Source organism: Onychomys torridus, chromosome 20 (genome assembly GCF_903995425.1).
Source record: "Onychomys torridus chromosome 20, mOncTor1.1, whole genome shotgun sequence".
NCBI lineage: Eukaryota > Metazoa > Chordata > Mammalia > Rodentia > Cricetidae > Onychomys > Onychomys torridus.
This window is the reverse complement of record NC_050462.1, coordinates 28,040,067-28,052,331: the sequence shown is the minus strand read 5'-3', so window position 1 is coordinate 28,052,331 and position 12,265 is coordinate 28,040,067. Positions and strand designations below refer to the sequence as shown.

The window sequence follows — 12,265 nt, the reverse complement described above, 5'->3', positions numbered from 1 at the left end:
GGATACCAACCATTCTGAGCATACCAAGGCAAGCAGTGGTTTATCCTGGCAGAGAGTGAAAATGAGATGCCATAAAATCTTTAAAAAAAAAAAACCTCCCACTTCAGACATACACAAGTGTGAACATAAATTAAAAGAATGAATTCTGTTGAGTGGTCAGTCTATCACTCAACATTCCTTCTAGGCTATGTAATAGGAGCCCCACGTCACTCAATATTGTCAGATATCAGTCTGCCACATACAAGAGTTAGGGACAAAAATATGAACTTCATAACATAATTTGCCAGTTTTGCATATAGACTGCTCTGGAAACAAGCATGCCTAGGGAACCCACACTTGCAGTTTTATTTCTTGTTATGCTTTCTGGATCCCGTGATACAGATATGCAGGGGACTGTAAGTGTGGTGTTAGCCTTTGAGGAGCCTTTCTACTGAAACTCAGAGGGATCTGAAAGACTCAAACCATGCAGCTGGTGATGTGGGAGAGAGCAGCAGTGGCTAGCAGTTCTGGGTGAGGCATCTGTGCTGGAATCCTGGCTCAGCAAAGCGTATGTGTGTTCTTCCTTGTGTGTATGCTCTGGGCCCATCAGAGCATTTCATAAATTACATACTTAGATAAGATTTTTAATTGGCCTGACTATACTTTGCGTTCATTATCATTTTAGATGCATGTTGGTATTCTAATGAGGGTGAGAAAGAAAGTGTGTGGATTTGGGTGGGTGGGGAAGTGGGAAGGATCTGGGAGGACATTTGGAAGGGAAACTCTAACACTGCAATTAGAATTATATTGTATAAAAAGTCTATTTTCAATTAAAAATGATTTTGAAAGATGGCTCAGTGAGTTAAAGGTGCTTGCCTCCAAACCTGAAGTCCTGAGCTCAGTTCCTGGGGCTGATAGAAGTAAAGAATCAATCCCCACAAGTTGTCCTGTGACCTCCATGGCCATATGTAGCTGGAGTTTTCTCCAGTCCTGCCTGGCCCACAGTCAGGACAAATCTCTCTTACCCGCCAGTCCTGCAGCTGCTCAGACCCAACCAAGTAAACACACAGAGACTTATATTGCTTACAAACTGTATGCCCATGGCAGGCTTCTTGCTATGTAGTTCTTCTATCTTAAATTAACCCATTTCTATTAATCTATACCTTGCCATGTGGCTCGTGGCTCACCGGCATCTTCACATGTTGCTTGTCATGGCGTTGGCTGGCAGTGTCTCCCTGCCTCAGCCTTCCACTTCCCAGAATTCTCTTCTCTGCTTGTCTCGCCTATACTTCCTGCCTGGCTACTGGCCAATCAGTGTTTTATTCATTAACCAATCAGAGCAACACATTGACATACAGAACATTCCACAACATCCATATACTATGGCATATGTGACTACACATGCCAGGCACACATACATACACACAAATAAATACATACACATGTAATTTTAAAATAAAGAAATAACATGGAGATAATAGACCTCCCTTCACAGGTTATTGTAAGGATTATGGTAATACATATGTGGTACAGTGAGAATACTGCTTCATGTATGGCAAAAGATTTGTTTGTATAATTGTTGTTTATTGGCCTTAGACCTGTGTGGAATAAGATCTTGATCCCTCCTTAAATCTGCTATGATATGACTATGACCATGTGCTATCTACATAGGCTTTTCCCATGATCAGAGCCTGTGAGAAGGACTGAGAAGGTGCTGCTGATGGTCTAACACTGGAATTTATATCTTGATTATATCAAAACACTCACCACCTACACAGTGTAAGGTTAAGTGTATCTTTTTTTACAGAAAGCAAAGTTAAGATAAAAAAAAAAAAGAAGAAGAAAGGGGAACAGGAAAGCAAATATTGTTGCTTTAGACACATTGGGGCAGCTTGTAAGTAAACCTAGAAATAACACTTTGTGACATAGCACTTTAATTTTTCTCTGTATGTTGTGGAAACTCATAACAATGTTCTCCAACACCTCTTGCACCTCTTTATCTAACCCTTTTATTGTATCTGCTGCCCAAAACCAGGCCCCACCCACCATAAGAGAGCCCTGTAATCTGCTGCTTTCCTCTTAGATCTCCCAAGAACATTTATTCATCTGAGTTGCAGAGAGAAGATGCACCTTGAGGCTGCCATTCAAACACCTGCAAACTTGGGGGCGAGTTTGATATGCTGCTAGGCTGCTACACTTCACTTATTGCTTAAGGATCGTCATGCAAGGAAAGACTTTAAGTGAAAGCATTGACAGTAGTTCATTATTTTTCCAAGTTCTTTCAGGTCGAATGTGATCACATTCCCTGAGAACCTTACCTCGGTTTGACACAGTTCAGTAAAGAATGCTTTCTATATGGTGTTGAAATGCATTGCAACAGGCCATGGTTGAGGCAAGAGATGGGTTTGTATATCAGCATCCACTAGTGATAGGATTACAGTGGTCTTTAGGGAAGAGAAATTGACAGGCCAGCTCCTCTTGGCCAGGTCCAATTTGATGAAGGAAGTCTTTAGCTATGTCTGTCAGCATCTGGTACTCTCTGAAAGTAGTATAAAGTGCAGGACTCCTTACTGAAACTGAGCATTGAGATTGGGCCAAGAAGGATGCATGGGCACCTGTGTTGGCTTCATATTGCTCTATGGTAGATAGAAGACACTGATGGAGTAAATCCTTAAATTCCTTTCTCCCCTTCTAATACAGAACAGCCTGTTTCCTCATTTCTCCTGGACTATTTCTAATGGTTAGTCCAAAAGTAACTTACAGGTTTTGGATCTCTTATGTATTCAAATACTTTCTTTGGTATTATTTTTTTGATAATTCCTTGCCCATTTGTTTGGCCTTTAATTTTGTATTCTTTGATTATAAACTACAATACTTAGAGATGGAAATAGTGATAAATTATGTTTATGCAGTATTATAAAATAGCTCACTATATTACCTGAGAAAGCTATACCAAGTTTTAGATCTAGAGTCAGACATAATTAAAGTCCTAAAAAGAGTAAATATAAGGGAGTGAAGGTTGTCGTAACAACAATGATCCTGATTTTCCTCAGGTTATACCACAAAGTTTTAACTGTTATGACACTTTATTATTTTGTCTACATTGTATTTCAACCAATGGCTATTTCATGTATTGTTGCTGAGATTTTTGCTCCACCATTTGTTCTTGAGATTTAGTTTGTATTTGAAAGTGTTTTCAGTCTGGTATTGGGATGCTACACTCATACTGTAGGGTTCAGTTTTCATAAGCGTAAACAATCTTAAAGGGATTTCTATAATGTAAAATAACTCAGACTTATACCATAGTATAAGTATAGAGAACATAAACACATAGGACAGTGTTTCTCAGCCTTCCTAATGATGCAACCCTTTAATACAGTTCCTCATTTTGTGGTGATCCCCAACTACAAAATGATTTCATTGTTGCTTCATAACTGTAATTTTGCTACTGTTATGAAGCATAATGTAAATATCTTTTATTCAAGATATCTGATATATATACCCCCAAAGGGTCATGACCCACAGGTTGAGAACCATTGACATGGAAGAAAGTGAAAATTCAGCCAAGAATTTAGCATATTTCAATCTATCTTTTCTGTGAGAGTCCTTTATTTATAAAAATGGTACAATCTGTGTAATGTCTCATAGCCTGTATTTTGCAGCTAATACTCCCTTGTGTTTTCAAGTTTCTAGCTATGTAAGACAAGCTTAATACTACTATTTTATAAATGACCACACTTAATTCACTTTGTTAGGTAATTTCTGGTATTATAGTTCCTATGAATGTCTTTATATTAAATTTTCTATCAAGAATTCTTTAGCAGTGATTCCTAGAACAAGGATGAACACCTTCCACAGATTTTGATATGTTCTATTATTTGGGGTCCCTGGAATACGTTTCTATTCTACCCTTCTTCCCAATTATCCTGTTCCTTACATGGTGTCCTTTCTTATTAATATTTAGCCTTTCCCTGTTTTAGAAGAGACTTTATGTTTCTATCCAATAATAGTTTTTCTTTCAATTCTAATTTTGTAGCAATTCCAATGTGCTAAAATTCTTTTCTCACAAGCTAAATGACTATAGATATAAAATTAAGCAGTCTGTTTTCTGCTAGTGAGATAACAAGTATTTTCCCTTTACTAGTAAATAGTTTTTAAAAAAAAATCATAAATACACCTGTACTGAGTACTTAAATGGTACTGTAATGTTTGACTGGCAGAAAGGACTAGATCAGGGGAAGTCTGTGTAGTGCACATGGCTTAAATATCATAGCCACATCTCAGGTTCTTTCTGTTTTTATTGAAAATGGTTTTTTCATAAAGTGTATCCTCACCAATTATACTAATGTATCCACCCATCCAACTCTGTGCCTTCTTTCTCTCTCCCTCTCTCTCTTTAGAAAACAGGCAAATAACATTGCAAACAAAATAAACAAACTAATAAAGAAAGAACATCCATGCCCAGAGACACACTGGCACACACCCAAAACCCAGTTAGTGGTGATTAAAAAGAGACCAGCATCATTGAGGTGAAATCTTCTGGGAAGTGTTTCCTCGGGATCAGTGCACATAAACTCTGTTCCAGAGATGACTTGGGCCAAAACTTGGTCATGTGTAAGAATCTCCCAGATGATACTGGTTTGGAGAGATGAAAAGGTCATAAAGAACAGCTGAGGCTTGGCACTGTGAGAGGCCAGAGGAGGCCTCTGGTGAAGGTGGAGCCTCAGTAGCAGTTGAAGGTCCAGGACTGAAAGGGATGTTCAGTGAAGTTGAGGCTTGGCACCATGAAGAGAGAGGCCATTGGCAGAAGTGCAGCCCAGCTGTAATAGGAGACTCCAGAATTTTGCATATACCAGTGGAGCTGGCCTCAGCCTGAGACTCATTGTGTGTACTGTAGCAAGCCATTGGAGCCAAGAAGACTCTGAGTGAATTACAGACAGTGGACACTAAGTTATTTGCACTGTTAGAGTTTATTTTGTTGTTGTTGCTGCTGTTGTTGTTGTTCAGATTGTGACTCTGCCCTGGTTCTTCCCTCTTTAAATAAGAAAGTATTTCATTTATTTTGATTTGAAAGGAACCCTTAGTTGAGAGACCGAGAAGTTTTAAAAAGATTTTGGATTTTGAAATAGACTTTAAAGAGATTTTTAAAGAGATTGAACTTTTAAAATATTCAAATTTGTAAAAAGCTTGAAGTTTTAAGTTTTTGATATGTTTTATATTGTGGTATTTATTAGTACTAGATGTGGAGGATAAACAGAAAAGGAATAGTTGTTGCCAACTAATGTTGTAGTGTTGTGTCAAGTTGACAAGGGGTCAAGTGTCCTGGCTAGTTTTTAATGTCAGCTTGACACAAGCTAGAGTCACCTGAAAAGAGGAAACCTCAATTGAGAAGACGCCTCCAATAAGATCCATCTGTAGACAAGCTATAGGACATTATCTATTAGTGATTGATGGGGGAGGATTTAGCCCTGTGTGGGGGTGGGACGCCTCTGAGTTGATGGTCCTGGGTTCTATAAGAAAGCAGGCTAAGTAAACCATGAAGAACAAGTCAGTAAGCAGCACCCCTCCATGGCCTCTGCATCAGTTCCTGCCTCCAGCTTCCTGCCCTGTTTGCGTTCCTGTCCTGACTTCCTTCCATGATAAATAGTAATATGGAAGTGTAAGCCAAATAAACCTTTTCCTCCTCAGGTTGCTTTGCTTCTGGTTGTGGTTTCATCACAGAAATAGTAACCCTGAGTAAGACAGAAAGCAGGTTTATTTCTTCCTACTTTGTAAGGATAGAATTGAAAGGTCATAAGACTTTTCAAAATTCATTTAGCTGGAGAATAAGACTAAAGTTACTGTCTCCATAATTCAGTGCCAAAATGTTTTCATTTACAACCTTATAATTAATTGGATTTTTTAGTTCAAAGGTAAATAAACATTTAAAATGATTGAGTGAGTGAATTTGATAAAATAATTCAATAAGATAAGCTACGTGAGTTTAAATAATTAATCAGACAAGCCCTGTTTCTTTATCAGTGTCTTGATATATGAAGTCAATTATGCCACATTTACAGTGACCTAAAAATACCACCTAGCAGAACAAGTAAATTATTGATTAGAGTGTCACCTACGGTAAAGGTCAAAAAATAACTAGGGGGAAAACTTATCCTTGATATGAAATTCAAGACATTTGCTGTAGAACGTTTATGGTGTCCTAGGCTTTTAATATTATGCTATTATGTACAGTTATTTTAAAAGTCACTAACATTTTGAATGTATGTAATCACTTAGCAACATTTCCAACACTAATATGCATGATTTGTGTTTTTCTTTTAAGGTAATACAAAATGCTTGGAGTATAGAACAAGGGTGTGTCAACAGTCATTTCCTGCACACTTTGGGATGATATCATTAAAAGTTAAATTTACACAGTCCAAATTGGGCTTGTATACATAGCTAATCGGTTTGACAGCTAACATAGTACCATCAGTAGAGAATGCTGTTCAGTAACTACATTTGGTCTCATCCTTCCCAGAAGGAGCTCTCCATTCACTGTGGTTCCATAAATATTTCATGAGCCAACATAAAGTAATATACTAATGACAGGCTGCTTACCCAGTGAGCAGGTGCATGCAGTGTGTTTTCGTCTTGGATACACCTGTTATATGGGGTCAGGCATGCTTTCTGAGCTAGCTTTCTCTTTCTTCCCCCTATTAGTTTCACCTGAACCAAAAATGGTGAGTGAGAGTCACCATGAGCGTCTGGCCGCCCCGCCAGTCACCACTGCTGCGACTGTTGTCCCACATAATGCCACCGAGCCAACCAGTCCTGGGGAAGGAAAGGAAGATGCCTTTTCAAAGCTGAAGGAAAAGTTTATGAATGAGCTGCATAAAATTCCATGTGAGTACTGTGTTTTCACTTGAATAAAAAGGAAAAAAAAATTGAGCAACCATTAGAATCTTTAGAAAATCGGCAGAACTCAATATACTATTTATTCTTCCTAGTAATATCTATCATATGGCACTTCAATGATACTCCAGTGATAAGTGAAGTGATTTTGGAAATGGAATATGATTTTTTTCTTTAGCTGTGTTTTAAAAATAATATCTTAGCTTAAAACAAAATTTTGTGTGTTGTATTTAATGTAGGTTGCTCCTTCATTTTCTGTTTCTCTGGGAATAGTAATGCCTATACATTGTGTTATATATAGTTTAGAGTTGTATCAATGGAATTGTTATATAGGACAGATGATATTAGCTGATACTTTCCCACTGTTATGTTTGATTTTCTTTCCTTTGTTAATAGTTTTTAAAACTTGTTTTCTTCATTACTTTGTCAATATTTCAAAAGTGCTTACCTACTTTTAATATTTTATTTGTCAATGAGAAACACAAAGTCTAGAGCTAAGCTTATTTGAGTGAATGTACCACAAATTTAATCAGTGATATTTAGTTTTCCAAATTTTATTTGTATATTTACAGATATGCTTACTGTGTATAATACAGTATTTTGAGCTATAAATACTGTAAATTCATTAAATCTTACTAAATAGCATAAGTACCTCACATAGAACCATTTCCTACTGTGAACAACATTCATTTTCTTAACATAACTCAAGATTCCTGCAGCCCACATTGTGCAATAAATCTCTTGAATTTACTTTCCCATCTAAATCAAAGTTTGCATCCTTTGACCATCTCTCCTACTTGCTCTTCAGCCTCCTAGACCCAGGTCATTTGACCTCCACATGAGCTCTGTGGCACATGTGAGCATGCACACACACACACACACACACACACACACACACACACACACACACAAACACTGACACACATACACATACTACATTCACACACACTAATCATAATAAATAAAATTTAAAAATGAAGGTTAATGTTCTTTCTTAGTATTATAAATAGAATTGTTTTCTTGGTTTATGTTTGAGGTAGTGCATGGTTTATGTATGAATAATGCTGATCTTTGTACATTAATGTGTTCCTTTAACTTTACTGAGTCCATTCATTACTTCTAAAAGTTTGATAATGGAATTTTTAGATCTCTTTATATCTATGATCATGTCATGTGCAAACAAAGAAAATCTTTTCCTGCGCACTTTGGATGTCTTTTATTTATTTTTCTTGCCCTATTATTCTGGTTAAGACCTGCCATGCTAAGTTGCATGAAAGTGTAAGGTTATCCTTGCTTTTTACATTTTAGAGGGGATGTTTTTATGTATTACCTCTGGGGCTGTCATGTGTGCCCTTTATCATATTGAAGTATAATCCTTTTATACATAATTTGTTGGCCATTTCTTATCATGAAAGAATATTTTATTACTTTTTAATTATTCTTTCTATTGACATGATCATATTGCTTTACCCTTTATCCTGTCAATGTGATCAGTTGTATTTATTCATGTACAAGGATTGAACTGTCCTTGCCTCCCTGAAATTAATCCAAAACCATCATAGTGATTGATCTGTTTTAATGCCACTGACTCAGTTGTTTAGGAAAAGCCCTGGACACAATTCCTATGATCAGGAGTATTATCATATAGTAGTTTATTGTGAGTTTTTTGTTCGTTTGTGGTTTTGTTTTGTTTTGTTTTTTGTAAACTCTTTGGCGTTCATACCAGTGATGTTGGCCTCTTAAAACTGATTCCAAAATATACCCTAACAAGAGCAGCAGAATTTGAATCTGTGTAGCAGAAGACACAATGTTTTAGGACCTGAGGATGACTTGGAGGCACACAATAAAATACAATGTGTCTTTTAAGAAGAAACGATAAACATGCTATTGGAATATTCCAGATGGAAGATAACATTTATAAAAATGTATCTATAATAACTTCTCATGCCTCAAAGATCAGAAATGTGTTGCTTTGTTCACACTATTCACAAATTCAACTTCCTCTGAAGCATGCACTAACAGGGTCATTGGTGATGACTATTCTCAGCAGGAAGCCCCATAAGGGAAGAGCTGGAGATGGAGAGATGGTCCAGTAGCTCAAGCCCTTGAGTAAGAAAAACAAGATCTCAGTTCCTTGTTTGGCTCTACTGCTCAGCTAATGGACTGATATAAAATTGGAAGTGCTTTTCATATAACTTTAATGTTAGAAATTCAACATATAAAACATACACATGCATTATAGACATAAACTCTGGCTTAAAGAATCCTTTATCCAAATAGTTGCCATAAGAGAAATGTGTCCTAGTAAATCAGAGCAAACAATGGACAAAACAGTGAGACACATCTCCTGCCTCGGGTTCAACCATCATCTCCCCTAAAAGAGTAAATGTTAGGAGACACATAGCAAGCCTGATAACCATGGAACTGTAATGTGCTTGCATCAGCACCCTAACTCATTTCCTCGTCTCTTTTATGTCCATACAGTGTCATCTTCCTGTGTAAGATTAATCCACCCACAGTATTTACAGTTGCAACACCCTTTAACTCATCCATTGTGGCATTTCTTTTCCCTGACTCTTGCTCTTTTTCTCTCTGTATTATTTAGCACCATCTACCATAACAAATACTCCTTATTACTTGGTTTTTAGTTCTTCTAGATCCCTCCAAAATAATAAAAGTTCTATGAGGAAAGTAAGTTATATATGTTGTATGAGTGGTGATGTCATTCATGGTGACTGGCACATAGAAGGCTCTTCACATATATTTGATGAATGAATAAATGAATTATTTAATGACAATTTCACTTATATCCTACACATTCCCTCAAGCTCTGTAGCCTTAAGATGCTAGCAAATTAAAACATAGTTTTTTTTACATTGCAAGTGTTAAAACTCCATTTCAGTCCTTACCAATGACATTCACTTTTAGAAAGCAACATATTTCCATCTTTATGATGTCCCCTGCTTCTTTCCCACAAAGATTCAGCTATTACACATTTTTTTTTCTCCTCTCTTCATCAGTACAAAAATAATCAACTGGAAAACATTACATATTAAATCCCTTGTTTGGGATTTCACTTCACTTGCCTAGCTTTATCTCACTTCTTCCCAAGATATTCCCCAGTCTACTTCCCTTTACTAGGTACTAGAAATGAGACTAGATGGAGGTGTTTTCCTCCAAAGAGGTTTGCTTGTGACCTGCCCCCTGAAAGACTAGAAACGTGAGGCTCCCCTAAGATTTATGCAAAGTATTATGTTGCTAGTGTTTTCCTTACTATTAGAAGGTGAAACAAGTAAATATCTAAGATATTTTAAAAGTAAATGTGTTTTAGAAAATGGTATTTTTAATACAGTCATGCAGTTCTATTAAAATGTCTAGCAGTAAATATTCTACATTTTCACTTTAATTCATGAAAGTTTTTATGGCCTGTGTAATTGAAATTTCTAATGGGATTTTTCAGATAGGAAGCAACACTGAGAAAAATAAAATATGTCCCTAAACTCAAATTCCTTTGGGGCATGTGCTATAGAAAGGCCATCACTTTTGACTTGGCATAACACAATAAGATGCTAACGACAGGTAACAAATTAGAATATTAATTGATTTGGGTCTCTGAACTAAATCTTGGCTATCTGGCAGACATGGTTTTTGCAAAATTGATAGCAAACAGCTTTAGTCTGTCACTTGAAATTCCCACTTGTAAGAGGAGAGGTGTCACAGTGGCAGGGAGTGTGCATGTCATTAGTTAGGCAATCTACACAGTCCAGTGTGGGGCATATTCAAATCAAATTGCCTGATGATATCATCCATAACATAGTGGGGCTTGCATTTAAAAAAAAGAGAGAGTGAGAGAGGAAAAAGAAATTGTAAATGCTCTGAGCATTTTTATCTTTCAATTCATTCTGCACACTGTTATCTAAATGAAGCAGACAAGGATTTCCAGAATGCTTCTTTATTTTGCAACTTTGATTTTAATGTGACTAAGGCCATGGTTAGTTTGTAAAGCATGAACTCATGTCATCCAAATAGCTACAATTAAGGTTTTGATATTCATGAGCTCCTTGAAGTAGAGTGCACGTTTCCTCACACACAGCAAAATAACCAAATCCCCACTCTTAGTCCAGAATAAGAGTGATAGGCTTAAGGATAGTTGTTGATATTGATGCAGAAACGTTTGGTGATATGCACTTTGATATAGGAATAAACAGAGTTTATGGGCATAGGCTGCCGGAATCCAAGTCTTAAATCTATAGTTCAGTGACTTTGTGACCTTGGGCATATTAATTAATCATTTTTATGCATACATCCCCTCTTGTTACGAAAATAGGATCTTAAATAGTATCCTCGTCGCTAAGTTGGTGGGTAAAGGCACTGGCATATACAGAGTATAGCAGGGTGTCTAGCACAGAAAAAGCACACTTTAAATGTTAGCTATTATTAAATTCACACTGTCGCTTTAACAAGTTTCTAGTTCTATTTTAGAAGAGCCCTCTATTCAGGTCAGTCACCCAAACTGAGAAAATTCCAGAAACTTTGCAGTTGAATATGTGTGCATTGTATTCTTTAAGCCTGTTTCTGTGGTGCCTGTTCCAGGGAAGATGATGGAGGATTTCCGTAGCCCCTCATCTTCTCTAACCTTTTCCTTTTCTGCTGGCCTTGCCTTTTGTCATCCCCCTTAGCCTACTGTGTGCTTGGAGGTCCCATCAGAGAGTGCTTAGCTAAGTTACACACAGCATGGGTGCTAAAGGAATCCAGTGTGCTTGCTCCATGCTCTAAAAGTTCTTCCCCTGACCTTGCCTTGCTCAAACTACCTGTCTGTCTTCTCCCTTCACACCACCAGGTGAAAAACCATAACCTGGACCCCGCCTTCTCTTCATGCCCTTTGACAATCCAGTGCCTCCTATTCCGATTCCCATCTTCATGCACTGTTAAACTTGTCTTCTTTCAGCTCACTGGGTACATCTTGGTACACTGAGAGTTATTGTCAAGCTTCATGTAGGCAGATATTTCTGCACGTTATCACTAATTGGCCACTGTTGCCAGACAGCTTCTGCCTTCACCCTCCTTTGCTTCTTTGCCATCTCCCTCCTCCTTATTCTCCTCTATAGGCTGATCCTCATGTTTTCCTTATCATTCACTTCTTAAAATGATGTGCTGTTTGCTAGGGTGTTACCTTGAATTCACCTCCATTCTTATTCTGCATTCTTGCCATGGGAAGTTTAAATAAGAACTCTTATTGTGATGCTGGCCACGATGAACTCTCTCCACCAGTTTTCCACCTGAATTTAAGCCCTTGAACATTATCCTGAAATATCTCTCAAACCCACTGGCCCTGATATACTAGTTCATCATTCAAGACCCAGCTAATTTGTCACTATAAGAAAAAGCAATC

The 12,265-nt window shown here is 37.3% G+C and overlaps 1 protein-coding gene across 2 annotated transcripts in view; it reads left to right on the top strand.

Moving 5' to 3' along the window:
• Nucleotides 1-12,265, top strand: part of Syt1 (synaptotagmin 1) — a 521,493-nt gene that overhangs the window by 316,457 nt on the left and 192,771 nt on the right. For both annotated transcript variants that reach the window (XM_036169618.1, XM_036169617.1), the window contains exon 4: nt 6,682-6,864. In XM_036169618.1, coding sequence (XP_036025511.1) covers nt 6,699-6,864 — 166 coding nt within the window. In that variant the 5' untranslated portion in view covers nt 6,682-6,698. The remainder of the gene's footprint in view (nt 1-6,681; nt 6,865-12,265) is intronic.